Source organism: Pipistrellus kuhlii, unplaced genomic scaffold (assembly GCF_014108245.1).
Source record: "Pipistrellus kuhlii isolate mPipKuh1 unplaced genomic scaffold, mPipKuh1.p scaffold_m20_p_1, whole genome shotgun sequence".
Taxonomy (NCBI): Eukaryota; Metazoa; Chordata; class Mammalia; order Chiroptera; family Vespertilionidae; genus Pipistrellus; species Pipistrellus kuhlii.
This window is the reverse complement of record NW_023425404.1, coordinates 23,296,337-23,318,312: the sequence shown is the minus strand read 5'-3', so window position 1 is coordinate 23,318,312 and position 21,976 is coordinate 23,296,337. Positions and strand designations below refer to the sequence as shown.

The window sequence follows — 21,976 nt, the reverse complement described above, 5'->3', positions numbered from 1 at the left end:
AGCTTGGCCTCTTGTAGACTTTGAAAGGCAGCATCCAAAATATCTTGAGTTTCTGAAGCAGCCAAATCTTTGATACCAGACATAATTAGAGGAGTGGATAACATGGCCTCGGGAAAGACAAATGGGCAAAATCTTTTTGGATGCTATCTGATTTTTTCCCTTGAAGGAAAACACACACACACACACACACACACACACACACACACACACACACTTGTCTAGTTGAACTATTTCACAGAGGATTTTAGTTTCCAAAGAATGCTAACATCTCTTTCTACCCCTCCTAGAATCCACTCCTAAAAGAGACTTACTGGTATGAATGGGTCAAGTACAAGAGCATTCACTGACCACCACTATGAGAGGAGTGGACAGATAACCTCCCAGGAGTTTCTTTCTCTGGACTCCACTCCTTTGAGAATGAGGAAGTAACATCAGCCAGGACCTGCCCTTACTCAGCACTGCTCTTTCCTGAGGCCTGTTTAGAGATCAAATTGGCCTTTTAATTATCACTCTTAAATCAGTGGGTGAGAGTTCAGAGAGGAAGGGAAAGGGACATCTGGCCTCAGTCTTCTACTCAAAATGGATTAGTTAGGTATAAGGAATAATTGCTAAAGTGCATACTAGTTCACAAGAAAACCTGATACAAATCTTCCTGGCAATAAAAACAATGAGTTGCCTGTCCCTGTCCTCTCTGCATATCTCTTTCTGGACTATCAGGAATGGACTATCCATCCATGTCATCTCTCTTTATCTCACTTTGTCCCAACTCAACACAAATTTGTCTAACAGTTTTCCAAACAGCCTTTTCTAATTGCATGCTTTTGTAATCTATAGCTGTAAAAAATGTCTCGCCTTTTGCAGTGTTGAGAAAGGAATTGTGAGATAAAAGGAGATCAGAATCCAGGATCAAGTTGATAACTTCCTCTAAAAAATCTAGATGTTTGGTTTTATATACTTACTTCATAGGGTGGTTCAGAAAGTCAAACAAAATCATTAAACTGCCTTTGTACTATGATACTCTACCAGTATTAGTTCAAATAATATTCCTATTTCCTAAAGAAGAAAAATAAAGCAGTAAAGATATTTTGAGTTGAATATCCTTTTTTTAATCAAGAATTCCATAAAAAGGGGCAAACATATCAAATATATACATTAATTTATTTATTTATATATATGTGTCTATACTTATATACGTAAACATATATGTATATAGAGAGAGTCTTTTTAGCATGTAATTAACAAAAAATATAAACTCTTGTGTATTTATTCTATGTAAGGTTATAAACTCAAGCATGTGTAAAAAAATTATTTAGTAAATATTACCTCTGTCAGTCCCTTATTCCGAAGGTATGTACCAAGTCCTGAAAATGGTTGTGATATTGTCTTACCCAAAAACTTTAGGAATATAAGTGTTAGAGGAATCCCCAATAAACCATAGAAGACACAGAACATCTGGCCCATAGGAGTTCTGGGAGCAATTATCCCATAACCTGATGGATGATAAGAGACAATTTAATATCTGCTCAATATTACTACTCCTTGGAACATGCACTTTTGATGTATTTTTGTTGTTGATGTTTTGTTATGAGAGTCTCAACCACAAACACAGTTTTTAAGAGAAAACATATAATCCAATCATTTTATATCCAAGAATTTCTCCTAAGAAAATGATCTAGAAAAGTGGGAAGTAAGATGATCACTAAAGCAGTATTTGAGTAAAAAATTGGACATAAACAGTTCTAAGCATTAGAAAGGATATGCTGAGTAAAATGGCCCAATAAAATACTTTGCAATCTCCAAGGAGTGCAAGTATATTCAATGATATGAAAAATTTATTATATATTTCTGAGTAAAAATATATTTTTGTGGATTTCACTATAACCATGTATGACACATATTTATGGGATAAAGAAAAGAAAAATAAGAAATTTGCTACTTTGTTTACAAACTTGAATAAGCCAATCCCTGTTACTGAATCGAATTTTAATTTACATGTCAATATTTGCTGTCTTACGTATAGCACAAAATTTAACAAAATCTTATTTCTCTAAATTATGGATTTGGGGTTGCTTTTATGAAAAATGTTCTATATACACACATAATTGCTGATCTAAACAATTTTGATCCTTTTATGCTTACAGATCTTAAATTCAATTTTTATTTTCATTGACATAAAAAGGAGAATAAGAATACTTATTGCACACACACACAGGAAGAAGCTATACCAAAGTTTCACAGTTTTTCATGGAGTTTACACAAAAGCTCCCTTGGCTGCCTGTGGTAATATTTTAAACAGTCTGGCAATGTCAAAGCTATTACAAGTGAGAAGTTTATGCCTGTTTTAAGTCATGCCTGAAGACAAATAAATTCATAGTTTGCCTTGACCCACATTTGTTTAAAATAATTTGTTTTAAGAATAAAGGCCTAGCTGGTTTAGCTCAGTGGATAAAATGTTGGCCTGCTGACTGAAGGGTCCCAGGTTCGATTCCAGTCAAGGGCACATGCCTGAGTTGCAGTCTCAATCCCCAGGAGGGGGCACACAGGAGGCAGCCAATCAATGATTCTCTATCATCAGTGATGCTTCTATTTCTCTCTCCTCTCCCTTCTTCTCTGAAATCAATATATTGATTTTTTTTTAAACAAAGAATAAAGGTAAGAGATCCAAGATGAGGATGGAGTAGGTGGAAGCTATACTCACCTCTTAAAGAGCCAATAAACAAATTTTGTTTGCAGCAACTCACCCTAGGCTCTGGTGGAGGAGGTGGAAAAGGCTAGAGACATGTGAGGAGTGTCTGGGGTTTGTGGCTCTGGGGATAGAGCTGAGGGGACATCTGCCAGGATCCCTATGCTTAGTCATTCTCCCAAACTGCAGATGCCATCTTTCTTAGGTGGAGCACTCCCCTCTGTGTGGCTTCAGTTTGGTGGGAGGCAATAACCCCATCCTTGGGAATCCCTCTTGCCCCACCCTGTGTAGCTTATGCCCTGCTGAGGATATAGCCAGAGGCTCTTTTAGTGACTGAGTCTAACTGGCAGCTGGCAGAAAGGATAGGCAGAGGCAGATCTTGGGGTGCCTTAGAAATATTGTTGACCTGCTCCTGGGCTCTGCTTACAAAAGCAAACTTCGTGTGCAGCTTGGTCCTCCCAGTACATATGCAGGCCATTCTGAGGCAGCACAAACTGTTGATTGCTTAGAGCTCCAAAAAGGTTGCCCAGAGCCAAGTCACAGGCAGTGTCTGACATTGGTCTACATAAGAGTCCCTCACAAGAGGCCCAGAACCAACACAACCAGTGGCCAGCTTCAGAAAACAAAATGATATATCTTATAAGGGTTACTATCCAAATTTATAAATAACTTACAAAACTCAAAACTAAAAAAAACAAACAAAACACACACACACACACACACACACACACACACACACACACAAACAAACTTCTACTTTAAAAATAGGTAAAGGACCTGAATAGACACTTCTCCAAAGAGGACATACAGAATGGCCTAACAGACATTTGTAAAGATTCTCAACATCACTAATAATCAGGGAAATACTCATTAAAACCACAATGAGATATTGCCTCATATCTGTCAGAATGGTTATCATCAATAAACAATAGGTGTTTGCAAGGATGTGGAGAAAAGGGAACTCTTGTGCACTATTGGTGGGAATGCAGACTGGTGCACCCATTGTGGAAAGCAGTATAGAGTTATCTCAAATAATTAAAAATGGAACTTCCTTATGACCCAGGGATCCTACTTCTGGGAATGTATGCAAGAAACCCAAAACACTAATTCAAAATAATATATGCACTCCTATGTTCACTGCAGTATTATTTACAATAGCCAAGATTTGGAAACAGGCCAAGTAAATAAGTGGATAAAAAAAAAAAAAAAAAGCTGTGATATATTTACACAATGGAATACTACTCAGCAGTTAAAAAGAAGGAAATCTTACCCTTTGGGACAACATGGATGGACCTAGAGAACATTATGTTAAGTGAAATAAAGCCAGTCAGAGAAAAACAAGTACCATATGATCTCACTCTTATTTGGAACCTAATGAGCAACATGAGTTAACAAGCAAAATAGTAACAGACTCAGAGATAGAGAGCAGGCTGATAGCTGTCAGAGGTGGGAGGCTGGATGGGGCAGTGGAGGGACTGAGCAAAAAAGAAAGAAACTCATGGACATGGACAACAGGGTGGTGATTACTGGGGGGAGGTTGGGTAGGTAGAGGTGGAGGAGGGTAAAGGAGTATAAATGGTAATAGGCAGAGGCTTGACGTGAGGTAGCAAACACACAATACAATATACAGGTGATGTGTTCTAGAATTGTGCATCTGTGTAATTTTGTCAACTAGTGTCACCCCAATAAATTCAATAAAAAGGAAAAAAAATAAAGGAAAAAAGTAGGCTTATTGAATCTTTTCAGAACTGCAAAGTAGGACTGCCTTCATTCTTCAGGCAAGCTGGTACACTGATTCTGTCTCAACATAAAAATACCAGAGCATCAAAATGATAGAGAATGGTCAAATATTTTCAACCCCCTTCATTCCTTGTTGAACAGAGCCATTGAATGCGGTGAGCTGCCTGAAGCGAAGAGGCTTCATCTTATGTGGCCCAGAGCTGGAGTGGCTCACTGGGTTTAGGGATTCAATGACAGAATGCATGCCCACCATTCAACTGGGCCTCTGTAAGCAGGCCATGCCTCAAGATTAAGAGCGTTGTTCAGACCCCTGATGTTATTCCATGGGCAGAAACTATGGGTCATGTGATATCCAATGCCAGCTCTTTGACCTCATTCAACCCCTGAAATTCAAGATTCTCCCAATTCTTTTATTGAACTATAATAAGCAAGTAAAAAGGGTTTCTGAACAAATAGAACCATTTTGCTGGGAGTTGGAAGGTGTGTAACACTCTCCAAAACTGGGTATGCATCCTATTTTCAGTAAGGGGAAATAGATTTGAGCATGCCATCCTTGAGAATAACAGTCATCACTTATTAACCTGTTCCCACAAAAAGGAAAATTCTATAGTAGTGCCAAAGGTCTCTGGTAGTCTGAAGATGCCAGGGATCTCCTGAGAATCTTTGGTATAGCTATCTTAAGCTATGCTTATTTCTTATAAATCCTAATGGCTCTTAGTTAATAATAAAACATCTTAGAATTATCTCAAGTTTAGCAGGAACCTGTGGTTTTTAAATCACATAATCCTCTAGCTACATTTCCCAGAATTTAAGAGAAATAAGTAGGCATCATCATTCTATCAAAAGTCCTAGAAAAATCTGACTGGTTCTGGGGTTTGCTACATATTTCACCAATATGTTGGAAGACTAGATGGAAATTCCGTTGCCAAGATCACCCACTAAAGAGAAAAGGCTCATAGACTTTGTTGTCAAATAGAAAAATGACTTAAAAATACAAAATAGAGGGGAGGCTACATGTATTGATGAAACATCACCTTAAAAACAAAAGCAGGGAGTGCCGAAACCAGTTTGGCTCAGTGGTAGAGCGTCGGTCTGCGGACTGAAAGGTCCCAGGTTCGATTCGGTCAGGGGCATGTATGTTGATTGCAGGCACATCCCCTGCAAGAGGCAGCTGGTCGATGTTCCTCTCTCATCGATGTCTCTAGCTCTCTATCTCTCTCCCTTCCTCTCTATAAAAAATCAATAAAATAAATAAAAATAATAATAATAAAGCAGGGAGAAGCCAACTGGAGTTTGAGTGGTCCTGTTGGGTTTGGAAGGTTCTTCAATCAGTACGTCAACCAACACAGATGTTTCTCTTTCTTCATGTGATGAAGGTTGGGGATCTAAATTTCCCATGGAAAACTAAAGAGGCACCATTTGTCCCTATTGGAATGGTGCCATCACTGCCTATGGATCATATAAACTGAAGACCAGGGGAAATACTAAAATGTCCCTTCAGGGGGGTGGGATAGCAATGGGGAGATAGGGACACATATGTAATACCTTAATCAATAAAGCGGGGGCGGGGGAAGACCTAAGTAAGTGGAAGAATAAACTACGTTTCTAGATTTAGAAAAATAAAATGTCCCTTCACCTAATCCACAAAGCCCAAGGTTTTATTGTGGTAGCAATGACTCTTGGCTTGGGATATTCCATGTATAAGGAATTCTGGGCAAAATCTAAACCATAGAAGAGATGTTGTCTTGGTTGTTTTTGCTATAGTTAGACATCTCATATTGAGGTTATATGTTTATGTTGAAAATAAATCATTTGAATATTGGCTTCCTTTTTTGCAGGCTTGATTTGCCAGGTGACTAAATTACTAGTGACTAGTTCACTAGCTAGGTCATTCAGGGTGTCAGGTTAGCACCTAAGAAACATATCACTTTTAAATGCACTTGAGAGTGGTAAAATGTCCACCTTGTTAAACTCTTCTGGTGAAATTAGTTCTAAGCAAGAAAAACGTGCCGATCCTGAACTACTCCCAGTTGCTGCAGAATCTCACGTGCTTTTGATGTTATATAGGAATCCTGTTTGCCCCAGTTACTTGGACTTTTTTCTGTCTGCTTTGTGGACTGAATGAGGACTTCAGTTTTAGGGGCTGGTTGGCTCTTAAAGAACCTTTCAGAACAGTGCATGGCATATAATGTTACAAACCTCCCCACAATTGAACATGTGTGTGTGTTTAAACCAAACTTAACATGCTCACAGCTGCTAGAAGGTAGAATTTATTTTAGAGACACACTTGTAAACATAAGATAATTATGGGTCCCAGTTTAGCTCTTTTCTAATTGCAGAATTATATTTTTGCTGCTGTTATATTAGAATAATTTTTAAATGTCACCTTGAAATAGATATTTGTATTTTAAGTGCTAACACAAAGGTAATGAAAAACAGTTTTTAAATATGTGCAGTATGTTCATTTTCTCTTTAAGAATCATAAATGTTAAACTAAACAAATTAATGGAAGTGATAAATGACTCAAGAGCAAGCTCTGGAAAGACATTCTACAAGAACTTTGGTGTACTACAGAAGGCTTTATTGCACTTGTGAAATTCTAACCTGAATTACATTCCATGGTGATAACATGGTACATGTAGTGTTATTAAAATAAGTGAACACACACACACACACACACACACACACACAGCAGGTTCTGAATTTAGAGGTTGAAGGGGTATGGTTCATGTAGAGAAAGTCATTGCTGTGATAAAAAATTTTATAATTGGCATCCTAAATTTAAAAAAATATTAAACTGAACATAAAGTACCTTACTTACCTATTGTGCTTAGTGTTGATGCCACAAATCCAAAAGAGTTTTTTAAGTCCCAACTAACATAAATCGTTCCATTTACTATGGGGAAAACTCCATATTTTACAGCAAAAATCAGCTTCTAAGTTAAAACAAAACAAAAAGAAGTAAGCATTATTTTGATAAATGTATGATCTTTCTCTTAAAGAATATAGAACACAAATCCACCTTTGTGGAATTTAGATTCTGACAGAGGGAAATAAACATAAACATATATAAATATGTTATGAGGCACTAAGAGATCAAGCAGAGTTTGGGGTGGGGGGGAGGGTTAGACTGAGAAAACCTCACTGAGAAGACAAGACTTGAACAAGGACATGAAGGCAGTGAGAAAGTTTGCCAAACAAGTATTTGAGGAGAGAGCATTCCAAGCAGAAACAACAACATTGAAGTGAAGAGCCTTAAGGCAAGAGCCTGGAATATTCTAGAAATATCCAGCAGTATGAGTATGAGCAGAACAAAGATGAGGGCAGCGTAAGGGAAGAAGTAAGAGAGGAAATAGAGAAGGAGCACAAGATCATGGAAGCTCGAAGAACTATAGCTTTTAATCTGAATGAAGTGGGGCGAGTCACCAAGAGTTTTTGAACAAAGAAGGTGACTTACACCCTTAAAAGACTACGAAAGGATCCTTTTGGCTGCTGTGTTTAAAAGAGAATATAGGGTGTCCCAAAAAAATGTATACACACTTTAACAGCTGATAGCTCAAGTTTAAAAATGAAATGTGTTTTAATGAACACTGACTCTTATCAATGTTCAAAATGTGTGTGTGTACATTTTTGGGACACTATATAGTGCGCAAAGTGAAGCCAGGAGTTCTGTTAGGAGAATACTGCAAAACTCCAGAAGCTCCAGAAAAGACCAGATGGTGACTCAATGAGACCAGGTAGAGCAGTGACAGTGAGATTCTGTGGTTTTGAAGCGCAGCTAGTGAGAGTCCCTGGGAGGTTAAAGGTGAGTCCAAGAGAAAGAGCATAGTCAAGACTTTTTTTTTCCTGAGCAACTTAAAGAATGGAGTTGTCCTAGCTGGTTTTGCTCAGTGGATAGAGCATCCGACTGCGGACCAATTGGTCCTGGGTTCCATCCCAGTCACGGGTACACACCTTGATTTCAGGCTCCTCCCTGGACCCGGCCCTGGTCGGGGCTAGTGCAGGAGGCAACCAATCTAGTATTTCTCTCACATCGATGTTTCTCTCTGTTTTTTCCTCTCTCTTCTACTCTCCCTAAAAACCAAAGAAAAATATCCTCGGCTGATGATTAGCAAACAGACAGACAGACAAACAAACAGAAAGGATGGAGTGGCCATTAACTGAAGTAAGAAAGGCTGTTGTGCTTAGGGGTAGGAGCAAATTTTCCTTTCGAAGCAAAAGAGCCAGTGTTCATTTTTAGAAATTATGAGTCTGAATATTTTGTTAAATATCTCAGTGGAGATTTCCATTAGCAATCTGTAATGTCTGGGAAAGGCCTCGGCTGGATATAAAAATTTGGGAGTTATTGGTATGTACTTAGTTCTTAAGGCCATGCGCAAGATAGAAGAACTACAAAGGAAGTGAGTAAAAATAGAAAAGGAAAAAAAATTGAGGACTGAGCCCAGGAACCCCTTAAAGTTGAGAAGAATGGAACCAGCAAAGGCAAGAAGAAGGGACAACTGTTAAAATAGAAGGAAAATCAGAATTACAGTGTGGTGTCGTAGAAACCATGTGAAGAAAGTATATCAAGAAGGAAAGAGTGATCAACTGTGGCAAACAAACAAACAAACAAACAAACAAAAAAGACCTGTACATTCTATAAGCTGAGAGCAGATTGTGAACAGATTTTAAATACGCCCTGTTATTTAGTGAGTGTGTGCAGGTTGCGGATGGAAATGGTAGACACCATAGTCATTTGTTAATTGTTAATAGTGTACAGAGAATGGCATAGACCACATTAGGGCTACCTGTGATTTGATTTAAAGCAGTAGAATAGGCTCCTTTACTTTTTTTTTTTTTTTTTTTTTTTGCCTGCTAACCTAAAACTCCATTAAAATAACACTAAAGGATACAAAACAAAATAGTAAAACATATATTGAAAAGCAGGAATCATAGGTAAATCTGAATTGTGAAGAATTTCTAAAAGAAATGAAACTGATTGCTAAAGAAACAGACAAAAGCCTCAAACTCAAAAGAAAAATAGGGTTAAGTTGCTATGGGGGTGAATACTGCTTTTCACATAACTCCCAAAGGTGCCTCAAGGTCAGACTCATTTAATTTATATATATATATGAAAAGAAAGAGAGAAAGAAAGGAAGAAAGAAAGAGAGAGAGAGAGAGAGAGAGAGAGAGAGAGAGAGAGAGAGAGAGAGAAAGAAAGAAAGAAAGAAAGAAAGAAAGAAAGAAAGAAAGAAAGAAAGAAAGAAAAAGAAAGAGAGAGGAAGGCAAGCAGGAAGGAAGGCAGAGAAGGAGGGAGGGAAAGAAGGAAGGAGTTTTGTTTCCTATGTTCTCTAGGACTCACATAACTCTGAGAGCAAAACCAGAAAAATAAATAGCATAAAATGGTGATTGTACACTGAATAAATTAAAAACCACTGAGTTTTAAACTTCAAATAAGTGAATTATATAGGATGTGAATAATATCTCAAGAAAGCTGTTGCTTTTTTTTAAAGTGAATTATCTTTTATGTAAACACCATCACAATAAAAAATAAAGAGCTATTCTATTAACAAAACACAATAATCTCCTTCATGTCTATTCCTTTTTGGTCATATCCACCCATACCACCTCCTCTCTCACCTCTGTAAGCACTAATATATTTTCCATCGCTACAATATAGGTTTGATTCTTTTTTAAAGAATTCCAGATATGTACTATAATTCTCTCCCCTTTCCTAGATTTTCTTAAACTACTAACCATATTTAAAGTCTTTAGGTAACTCCACATCAAATTATTGGTGATTATCTTTTTAATATCTATGGTTTCACTTAGTTTCTAATAACCTGTTGGTACTTTTCATCACACTTGCTAACATTTCATTGGGTGTTGACCATTGTTTATGAAAGTTAGTAGATTTTCAATAATGTTATCTTCCTTCAATGCAGGTTTTGTGGGTTTTGGCAGGCAGCCAAAAGGCCATAGGTCACCTTGATCCTCTTGAGAGTTCATATCAGCCTTTGTTGGGGCTTGCTCTATTTTCAATTTTTCTCTTAGATGTGGTGTTTCTGGGGTCTCAACAGAAAGCCTGGGGTGTTTACCAAGTCCCTCTGATTTGGCGAGCCTTGAAGTCCAATGACTGTCTCCCCAGCAGCAAAGGGCTGCTAGTCTCCACAGAGATCGTTAGAATCTCAGATGCTCCTTTCATTTGTTTTTCTAAGGTCTTATTTGGCACAACTTTGGAGCCAGACAACAGCTTGAGAGGAATTCATAGCAGGTTTGGAATGTGGGAGCTTTCTCACTCTGAGGGTTCCTCCTCTCCGGGATTTTCTCCTCCAATTCCAACCACTGTCACAGGCCCCAACTTCTACTTCTTGTTGCTTCAGCCCAGTCAGACTAGCTTTCTCCGAGGGCTCATTGCCTTCAACAAGCTGAGTTAACTAGAAAGTGCCTCCAGAGGAAAATGTAAGAAAATGTGGAGCTCAGCTCCTGAGCTTTCTTCAAATGGCCATGCCCTTTTGGGTCTGTCCTGTTTTGCTTATACTCCTATGTTTTCAGTCAGTTATTTCAGTGCCTTTTTTTTTTTTTTCTTTTTCTTTATAATTGTTACCAATGAGAGAGTTAATCCAATACTAGGATTCTCTCTCCTGATCCTCAGACTGTCTTAGTGTTCCTATGCCCTTGCAGAATCTTCTCTGTCATTTTTCCTCTTTTCTGGATCTCTTTTACCCCTTTTCATTCTGCTTTCTTTAAGATTCCTATCACTATACGGGCTTATCTGTATTATTATTATTATTTTTTTTTACCTCTTTTCAGATGGCAAAAAAACTAGTGTTCTTATTTACATCAACTTAGGTCAAACACATAGGAAAACTTTCTATAAAATCTTTTATCTACAGCTCTCTTTTACAACAATTAGCAAATGTATAACTCTCAAAGCGAAACCCCTTTAGTTCTTACCTGCAAAAAGATTTCAAGTTCTTCTGGAGTTATGTTAACATAGTTTTTCAATAAAGCTTGTCTGGCATCCCAAAAGGTATTTTTCAAGTCTTCCTGAGTGTCCATCTCCAATGCTTGAAATATCTTTGCCCCCATAAGGTAGTAGCCCACGAAACCCACCAACAGAATGCACCTAGAGGCTTGAGAAGCAACCAGCTCTATTAGAAAACTGAAGACCAATAGAATGAGAGGCACAGAGGTAAGAGTGCATTAATATAAAAGGTCTCTTTCCCCAAAATAAAACAATAACAACAAAAAATACTCTTTCCTATAAAAAACAGCAATTTTATATTTAAAAAATATGTAAAAGTAAGCAATCCCAAAATGCTCATGGCAAAATGAAATTTGAATTTCAATTGCATCCTGACATGAAACTGAAAATTCAAGTGGGAAAAATTTGTTTCTGGAGAATGTTAGTTAACATAAGAGTAGAGAAGGGGACTTTGTCAAATATCATTGTTTAATCACCTGCATACTGGCATGTAGAGGCAGGTAAGTCCAATACAAGCATTCTTGGGGAAATGATTACTGAAGGTTCAAAAATATTATTAGTTAGCATGCCCATTCCAAATGAATTTGGATAAATTATCTACCCTGAGGTTTCTTTTTCTAATTCTCATTTCTCATTCCCCTCCATGCTGCTCAGCATGAAGAAATAAAAACCACCTACTGAGTGGACAGATAACCATGATGCCTGATTCTAATATTAAGATAAGACAGCCAAGTGATTATCATCCTTATCAGAAATTCTTTGAATATATACATGATTTTTACATAGCTGTTCCTTCAGATCAAACCTGCCTCCCCACCAATCTCTTTCATCAGAAACTAAGTCAAATCTCAACAGGTACACTATAACCCTTGACACTATGGGATAACTTTGTTATTGTGTGATTTACAATCTAAAAAATATCCTAATATTTTGGAAGTGTCATAGTCATAACAACCTGAAACACTTTCTCAAATAGGTTCATATTAAAGTCAATATACCAAATTGGGTAAATACTATAAAATACCAAATACACCAATATAAAGCTAGATGAGAAATATATTTCTTCAAAGCACAATAAATATAATCTGTATTCAGATGGTTTAACTTCTGTTAAAATAATGAAAGTGGTACTTAATTTTCTGGCAGAAAATTAGGATTATATTGTCTGCTAGTCTGTGTTTAAAGTGAAGAAAGCAGTTGACTCTTGAATAAAACAGGTTTCAATGTTGTGGGTCAACTTATCTGCAGATTTTTTTCAATAACTATATTGTTTTATATTTGCAGTTGGGAGTTGGTGGATGAGGAGGGCAGACTGCATACATTGAACTACACCATTTTATAGAGGGCATGTGAGCATCCACAGATTTTGGTATCTGTGGTGGTCTTGAAACCAAGCCCCTGTACATACTGGGGGACAACTTAACTGTTTAGGGAGTCAAAAGTTATATGTGAATTTTTTACTGCAGTGGGGAGGAGAAGGGTAGAGGTGATGTAGTGAGGGGGTAGGCATATCTACACCTGCATTGTTCAAGGGTTAATTGTAATATTAGATTTCAAAAAGAAAGTGACTGGTCTGGCTGGTATGGCTCAATGGTTGACCATTGACCTATAAACCAGGAGTTCATGGTTCAATTCCCAGTCAGGGCACATGCCCAGGTTGCTGGCTTGATCCCCAGTGGAGGTGGGGAGAGGCATGTAGGAGGCAGTGGGTCAATTATTCTCTCTCATCATCCTTGATGTTTTGATCCTTCTCTCCCTTTCCCTTCCCCCCGACCCCTCTGAAATCACTAAAAGCATTATTTTTTAAACATTTATTATACTATGATGAGAAAACAACGCCAGGGAAGTCTTTACCTAAGATTAGGCCAGAGCTTATCAAGCTAAACTTTCACTCAAATAAAACTCTAAAAGCAGTCCTACCTGTCAACAATTTCTCTTTATGTCTCATGGTGTGCTTAGGCGATGCGCCCTCAGCATCTGAGTGGTGATATAGAACCCTTCTAAGTGACCTCATATAAAACCACCATTCTTTCTGGAACCTTGGGAAAAGCTAGTTCTCTAGACAATATATCTCTCCTCAAGTACAACAGATTAGTTTCTATGGCTGCTATAACAAACTATTACCACACAAATTTATTATTATAATTCCAGAGGTCATTCATTCAAAATGGGTCTCACTGAGCTAAAGACAAGGTATTGGCAGGGCTGGAGACACTAAAGGAATATGTTTCCTTACATTTTCCAACTCATAGAGACCATCTGTATTCCTTGGCTCATGCCTCTTCCTCCATCTTCAAAGTCAGCAGCATAGCATCTTCAAATCTCCTCTGATGCTGACTCTCCTTGTAGGGACCATCCTGGTAACCCAGAGTAATTTCCCTGTCTCAAGGTCAGCTGATTGGTAACCTTAATTCTTCTCTTGCCAATAAAATAACCTGTGTGTGAAACAAAATAATACAAATAAAAATATTGGCTCAAATTAAGGACTCAATAAACATAACTGTTTTTAGTATCATAAAAATGACTAAGGTATAGGACCAAGGTATAGTAGATGGCCACTAAATTCAAAGAATAACTATTAATAAGTGATGCCTATTATTAATCAGAGTAATTAATACCTTTAATGTGGGTCCTGCATCTGATTCTTCTTGGAATTTCTCACAATGATTTTACAGTGATATATAGTTACATATCATTGCCGATAGAATATATACTAGAGGCCCGTTGCAGGAAGATTCCTGCAAGAATAGGGCTTCCTGCGGCTGCAGAGAAGCAGAGAAAGGGAGCAAAGTCTCAGCGGGCTTCCCTCCCTTCTCACTGCCTCGCTCCCTTCTCCGATGCCTCACTACCCTCCCATCTCCACTGCCTCACTCCCTTCTGCAGTGCTTGGCTTCCTTCTATGCTGTCTTCAGTCTTCACCCTGTGCCTGTGTATGCAAATTAACCTCCATCTCTGTTGGCTGGTGGAGGCAGCAGAGGAACAGTTAATTTGCATGTTTCTCTTTTATTAGTATAGATAGGTATGCGATATATGTCTGCTATATGGAAATTTGTATTCAATTTCATAGCATTCCCCCAACATTTACACAGCAACTGTAACCCTACCTGGTGTCATAATTAGGGTCTTATTGAGGCATTCCACCAGGTAAGGTCAGAGTAATGAGGAATAAACTCAGGGTCAGAGGTGGAGAGAAACAAGGAATTATTAGGAAATCAGCAGATGATGGAATTCATTCTAATGATTTTTTAGTCTCTTAATCTTCTTAGTTTTAGGGGAGTGGGTAACCAATTTAATTGTAGTGTCCTTCATAAGACTAGTCTATTAGGAATCTTGAACAAGACAAATGATGAATGTTGAAGAGGCGGGAGTGAAGACCTTCCCTCAGGAGCCGGGGGAGGTGATTCCTTGCACAGCGGCCCCCACGGTCACATCTGAAGGGCATTGGAGAGCAAATGTTTCTTGGGTACTACAGAGCTTGTTTATGCAGCTTGCTTCCTATTGGACTGTATTTACAAATCCAGAGGTTGCTTAGAGAGACAAGCCTAATATGTATGAAACCATAAGTTCACACTAATGTTTCCAATTCTAATAAAATATCACAGATCTTTCATCTCTTATTCCACCTTTATCTCTAAGAGCCTGTTTCCTAACAATATCAATATCTACATTTATCTATTCTCATTTGCTCAGTTCTAAAATATGTGCAAATAATTTCAACATTGCTATATCAATACCTCTACTATCAAAAATTCTACTAAGTAATTTAACTTTTTACAGTTCTTTTTGGCTTTGAAATATATCCCACTGAGGGTATACATCAATGTACTATGGTTAAACTTGAATGTGGATTAATTATTTTTGTTCTGTGTGGTTATGTTAGCATTTCGATATACTTTGAGGTTCATTTCTGTTTGTATTCAGTTTCAAAGTTTTTTTTTTAGTATTTTCTAACTTATCAATTATTTTTGACCAACAGAAATACCAATAAAGACATATTTCCCAAAGAAAGAGATTATAAGGGAAAAGCTAATGTCCTTATTATTCAAGGTGCACTTCTACACCAAGAAAAGAAAAATAAACAAAAACAGAAATTAACCAAAAAAATTATAGATGGTCAATGAATATATGAATTAACAGGACCTACCTCACTGCACTGTTCTGAGAGGAAAATATGATGTGTGGTTATTATAGTGATTGCCACACCATAAGTCCTAAATAAATACTAGTGATAATGATGATCATGATCATTGTTATTAAGAATAACCTAACAATAAAACAACGATGTGCCATTCTTTTACATTTAAATTTTAATATAATACATAACATTGGGGATAATGTTAAGAAAATAACAATTCTCATGTACTAGTGGTCTGCTGCATGAAATTCGTGCACAGGGCAGGAGGATGTCCCTCAACCCGGTCTGCACCCTCTCCAATCTGGGACCCCTCAAAGGATGTCCTACTGTCAGTTTACAGGGATTGGGCCTAAACTAGCAGTTAGACATCCCTCTCACAATCCAGAGCTGCTGGCTCCTAACCACTCACCTGCCTGCCTGATTCCCCTAACCACTCTGCCTGCTGGCCTGCTTGTCCCCAACTGCCCCCCACTGCCACTTTTCTCACCCCCAAATGCCACCCCCACCAGCCTGATCACCCAAACTACCCCCTTCCAGTGTGCTTGCCCCCAACTGCCTCCCCTGCTGGCCTGCTCACCCCCACCTTCCCTTCCCACTGGCCTGCTTGCCTCCAACTGCCCTCTGCTGGCCTGCTCACTCCAAACTGCCCCCCCCCATGCTGTCCTGACCACCTCCAACTGATCCCCATTGATGGCCTGCTTGCTCCCAAGTGGCCCCTGCTGGTCTGCTTACCACCAACAGCCCTGCCCCCAATAGCTTGATCACCCACAACTACCATTCCATCCTGGCCTGATCACCCACAACTGCCCTCCCCTCTTGGCCTTTGACTACCTCTACCTCAGCCCTGCCACCATGGCTTTGTCCAGAAGAACATCTGGAAGGTCTCCTGGAAAGTCTCCTAGTTTAATTAGCATATTATTCTCTTATTAGTTTAGATAGAGGCCTGGTGCACTGGTGGAGGCTGACTGGTTTGCCCTAAAGAGTGTCCCGGATCAGGGTGGGGGTCTCCACTGGGATGCCTGGCCAGCCTGGGTGAGGGACTGAGGGCCGATTCCAGGCTGGCCACACCCCATGGCAACCCAAGCTCCCAGCCCCTCCTTTTTTCTTTTTTCTTTTTTTCTAACACCTCCTTGAGCTGAGGCCAGGGCAGGCAGGAAGCAGGTATCTGGGATTTATTTATCTTTTATAATTGAAACTTTGTAGCCTAGAGCGGAGGCCAGGGCCTGCCAGGGTGAGTGGGAAACTTGGCTTCCTCCATTACTAGGGGCAACCCAAGCCTCCTGCTTGCTCCAGCTCCATGGCCGCCGCCATCTTAGTTGGGTTAATTTGTACCCATCAGCCAATTCACTTCTGATTGGCTGATGGGTATAGCGAAGTGATGGTTAATTTGCATGTTTCTCTTTTATTAGTGTAGATAAATGATCTTTTTGGAGGGCAAATTAACAAATATATATTAAAAAAAAAAAACTTTAATGTTTTGTAAATTCTTACCCAGCAATTGCATTTGAGGCAATTATTTTAGGCTATACTCGAATTAATATACAAGATGTATTCATAAGAATGCTTCCAGGCCAAGACAAAAAAGATCCAGAAATAAACTAAATGGTTATCTATTTTTTAAAATTGGCTAAATAAGTTATGGTTCAGCCTGTTTTAATTTTCTTTAGGCCCCTTGAAGAGTTCATTTATTTTAAGCCCTTTTACCACCATATTTTTAAAAAGGAAAATAATTCTAATTATTGCATCTAAAAACATTTTAAAGCTATAGCTATTGCCAGTGACATTCCCCCCACCAACCAAACTTTTTCACTCTTGTCTTAATTAAAGACTTTCATGGACCTGGCTGACATGCTCAGTGGTTGAGCATCAACCTATAAACCATGAGATCATGGTTCAATTCCAGGTCAGTGCACATGCTCGAGTTGCAGGCTCAGTCCCCAGTGTGGGAGATATAGGAGGCAGCCAATGAATAATTCTCTCTCAGCATTGATGTTTCTATCTCTCTTCCTCTCCCTTCCTCTCTGAAATCAACTATATATATATATATATATATATATATATATATATATATATATATATGTATATATATGTTTGTTTGTTTGTTTTTTGTTGTTGTTTTGTTGTGTGTTTTTTTGTTTGTTTTTTTAGAACTTACACGGATCCAGATATGTTTTTCAGAATGGGTGTATTTTACTTCTGGGTCATCTACATAAGTCCAGAGGCCTTCCAAGTCTAAATGACTTAGAAGGAAAAGTTTGATCAGGGTTTCATTCATGTAAGATAGAAGTAATACTGACAGTGTATCCAATGCTCACAGCATTTACAGTGTCTCTGCAGATTCTGTCCACTAGAATAGATCACTTTTTATCCCAGATCAAGGCAATTATCAGAAGGAACAGGGGCTATATGTCTGTTTCTGGTATATATTTCACTTTAAGACTCAGGAAGAGAGGAGTAGGCCAAACTAACATTGGCTCAACTATCTTAAGCATGATAGGGAGATAAGTCTAGTAAATCAGAGTATTCTTCTGCCTGGGTCCTGTTGACCTTCACAAAATTATCTTTTAGTCCATGGGAATTTATTATCTTAACTCTAAATATGAGAATGGCTCTTGATTGCAATATTTTTACAACAAGAAGAAAAACATCTGTATAGGAAAGTTTTCACTTACAGACAGAATGCTGTTCACCATCATAAGCCTGACCTCCAAGTTAGATAACCACAATTCGAATGTTAAAAATCCTACACAGCCATTGAGAGAGATGATGATGAGCTATATTTGTTGATGTACAAATATATGTCTGGTAAATTTTTTAAATATTTTATATTGATTTCAGAGAGGAAGGGAAGGGAGAGGGAGAGAGAGAGATAGAAACATCAACGATGAAAGAGAATCATCGATTGGCTGACACCTACACACTCCACACTAGTGATCGAGCCCACAACCCAGGCATATGCCCTGACAGGGAATTGAATCATGACCTCCTGGTTCATAGGTGGATGTCCAACCACTGAGCTACACTGGCCAGGCCACATCTAGAAAATTTTTAAATTAAAAAAGTTGAATACAGACCTAGCCAGTTTGGCTCAGTGGATAGAGCATTGGCCTGTGGACCAAAGGGTCCCAATTTGATTCCAGTCATGGGCATGCACCTTGGTTGCAGGCTTCTTCCCAGTGTGGGCCCTGGTTGTGGGTAGTGCAGGAGACAACCAATCAGTGTGTTTGTCTCATATAGATGTTTCTCTCTGTCTTTCCCTCTCTCTTTCATTCTCCCTAAAAGACAATGGAAAAATATCCTCGGGTAAGGATCAATTAAAAAAAAAAAGTTGTATACACTTTGAAAATCACAAAGGATACAGAATATATTAACAATATTTATCTGTAATATTCTTTAAGCTAATTATTTTTATTACTATTTATATAATCTCAATATTTCTAATCTGGTTGTTTTATTTTTATAATTATTGAGGGGGTTGTTCTAATTTTGATCATTCTTATCTTGCCTTTTATTATACCACTAGAAGCCCAGTGCACAAAATTTGTGCATTGGGGGAGGATCCCCTCAGCCCAACCAGCACCCTCTCCAATCTGGGATCCCTTGGGGGATGTCCAACTGCCCATTTAAAAAGACAGTCAGACATCCCTCTCACAATCCTGGATCACTGGCTTCTAATTGCTCACCTGCCTGCCTGCCTGCCTGGTCACCCCTAACTGCCCCCACCAACCCCCGCCAGCCTCATCGCCACTCACTGCCTCTGCATGATGGCCTAATCTTCCCTAAATGCTCCCCCTGCCAGCCTGGTCACTCCTAACTTCCCCCAACCAGCCTGTTCACCCCTTACGGCCCCCGCCTGCCTGCCTGGTCACCCTTTACTGCCACCCCTGCCAGCCTGGTTGCTCCTCATGGCCACCCCCAGCAGCCTGGTTGCCCCACGCAGCCTGCTTGTTCAGTCATTTGGTTGTCCCTCACTAAAGCCCCTGTTGGCCTGGTTATAGGCAGCCATCTCTGTGAGGGTGTGATGGTCAATTAGCATATTCCCTCTTTATTAGATAGGATTTTATCTCACTTTATAGAGGTTTTTCTCCATATCTTGCTTGCATGTGTTCTTGGCTAATTTATCCTTTTATTTTATTTTATTTTTAAATAGTGGTACAAAATTCATTTACATCTTCTTTTAAGGTTTCTGCAAAATAGTTTGTGTCTACATCTTCACTTCTCAAAGAATGCCTCTCCTTAGCAGAGACTTCTTTAGGAATAATATTTAATGTGCCTGAGATGCATTTTTTTTTTTTAACCTGAAGCATCGGGGTAGAGCTAGAAACTACCTGGTCAGGCAGGTCAGACACCTATCTTCACCCCACCAGTCGCAGATGCTAGTCCTCTTTGACAACCACTTGGTGCTGCCTCTTTTTATCCTTGTGATTATGTCATTGGGTCATGGGGAGAGCTGTCCAGCCCACCCAACAGTTTCAGTTACTTGGAATCAGGAAGCAGGGACTCAAATCTGGGTCTCTCTTTCTCCTGATGCTCTGAGAATTCCCAGGCAGATTATCCGCCTCCTCCCTAGTGATTCCAAGTTTCCTTTTTTCCCATAGATTTTCTCACAGAAAACAAGTATGTCAATTTCTGCCTGCATAAGTATCTTGCTACATAATTAGCTTTTTTTCCTGATTCTAAAAATAATCTATTCTCTTAATAAAGAATGTATGCAATAAAAGAAGGTCCAGAGGGGATTGTTTTTTTTAAAAAAAAATATATTTTATTGATTTTTTACAGAGAGGAAGGGAGAGAGATAGAGAGCTAGAAATGTCGATGAGAGAGAAACATTGACCAGCTGCCTCTTGCACACCCCGCACCGGGGATGTGCCTGCAACCAACATACATGCCCCTGACCGGAATTGAACCTGGGACCTTTCAGTCCACAGACCAATGCTCTACCATTGAGCCAAACCGGTTTCGGCCAGAGGGGAATTTTTTTTTTTAATTATTATTAATTCCAACACACAAAGATAACTGCTAAAAATATTGAGATAAATTTGATTGTTCTCTTTTTAGACTTATATCTATACATTTTAAAACATATAGGAATTAAATTTGGTTTACCTTCACACTAAATTTATCACAATAAATAATGTATTCACTTAACATTAAATTGGAATTTTCTAAAATAATTGGTCTTCAAAATATGATGTTGAAAGTCTATGTAAAATTACAATGTGTGAATGTACCATAATTTATTTAACTGAATTCCTTTGCTGGATATTTAAGTAGTTTCTTATTTTTCCTCTTTATAAATAAAGCCAAAACATTCTTGTACATAAGTCTTTTTTTTTTCATCTCTAAATATTTCTTAGGCTGTGTTCCCATAAAGGAATTTACTGGACAAGTCTATTTGTAAAACATTTAACATTCTCCTTTGTAGGAACTGATCAAAGGGGACTGTACCTTTTTATCTCCCAATAAACAAAGATCTTAAACTTTAGTTTTGACTTTAAAAAAAAAAAAATGTGGCCTTACTTTTAGCTCTGGGATAATCCATTAGTAGCTAGCAATCTATTTTTAAAGTGTCTTTCCTTTTTTATATATCTATTTTTTATTGATTTTAGAGAGGAGGGGAGAGGGAAAGATAGAAACATCAATGATGAAAGAGAATCATTGGTCAGCTACCTCCCGAATGTCCCCAACCTGGGACCGAGCCCACAACCCTTGCATGTTCTCTGACCAGGAATCTAACTGTGACCTCCTGGTTCATAGGTCAATGCTCAACCAGTGAGCCACACTGGCAGGGCTAAATGTCTATTTCTTTCCTTTTCTTTTCTTTTTAAATATATTTTATTGATTTTTTACAGAGAGGAGGAGAGAGGGATAGAGAGCTAGAAATGTTAATGGGAGAGAAACATCGACGAGCTGCCTCTTGCACACCCCCTACCGGGGTTGTGCCCGCAACCAATGTAACATGCCCTTGACCAGAATCAAACCTGGGACCTTTCAGTCCGCAGACCGACGCTCTACCCTGAGCCAAAGCGGTTTCGGCTAAATGTCTATTTCAATCCCAAACTTACTCCATTTAAATCTGAGAACAATTTAATTCCTTCTCATTCAGACAAAACTCTTCCAAAAAGCCAGTGATCCTTGATTGCAATCTACAGGCCAAATACATCGGATTCTGGTGTAAACCCATGGTGGATATAGCCACAAAGAATGTGTCAGATTCTATATTACAAGTTGTCTGGTTTCTAGTGAAGCATGTCCCTCAGCAATCACTTCTGCGGGGATGACTCGCACACAAGATCCTCATTGCCAGTTTTCAGTTTAGATGTGATCTGGGAGTTAGCAAAGACCTCCATGTGGACTTTCACTTCAGGATGGGGCAAGGCCTCCCCGCCTGTGAACTGCTTTCCCAAGCACCACTGCTGTCTCTGTCAGACCCACACCGCTTTGTGCCCTT

At 38.8% G+C, this 21,976-nt stretch overlaps 1 protein-coding gene and 1 pseudogene across 1 annotated transcript in view; one reads left to right on the top strand and one right to left on the bottom strand.

Moving 5' to 3' along the window:
• LOC118709349 (potassium channel subfamily K member 16-like) overlaps positions 1-13,338 on the bottom strand; it is a 31,592-nt gene extending 18,254 nt beyond the window's left edge. The window contains exons 1-4 of the mRNA XM_036421361.1: positions 13,311-13,338; positions 11,360-11,538; positions 7,245-7,359; positions 1,324-1,490 (exon numbers count right to left, since the gene is read on the bottom strand). Of these exons, the coding sequence (XP_036277254.1) occupies positions 1,324-1,490; positions 7,245-7,359; positions 11,360-11,538; positions 13,311-13,338 (489 nt within the window). The remainder of the gene's footprint in view (positions 1-1,323; positions 1,491-7,244; positions 7,360-11,359; positions 11,539-13,310) is intronic.
• Positions 4,188-6,233, top strand: LOC118729897 (annotated as a pseudogene).
• Positions 13,339-21,976: the final 8,638 nt, after the last annotated feature.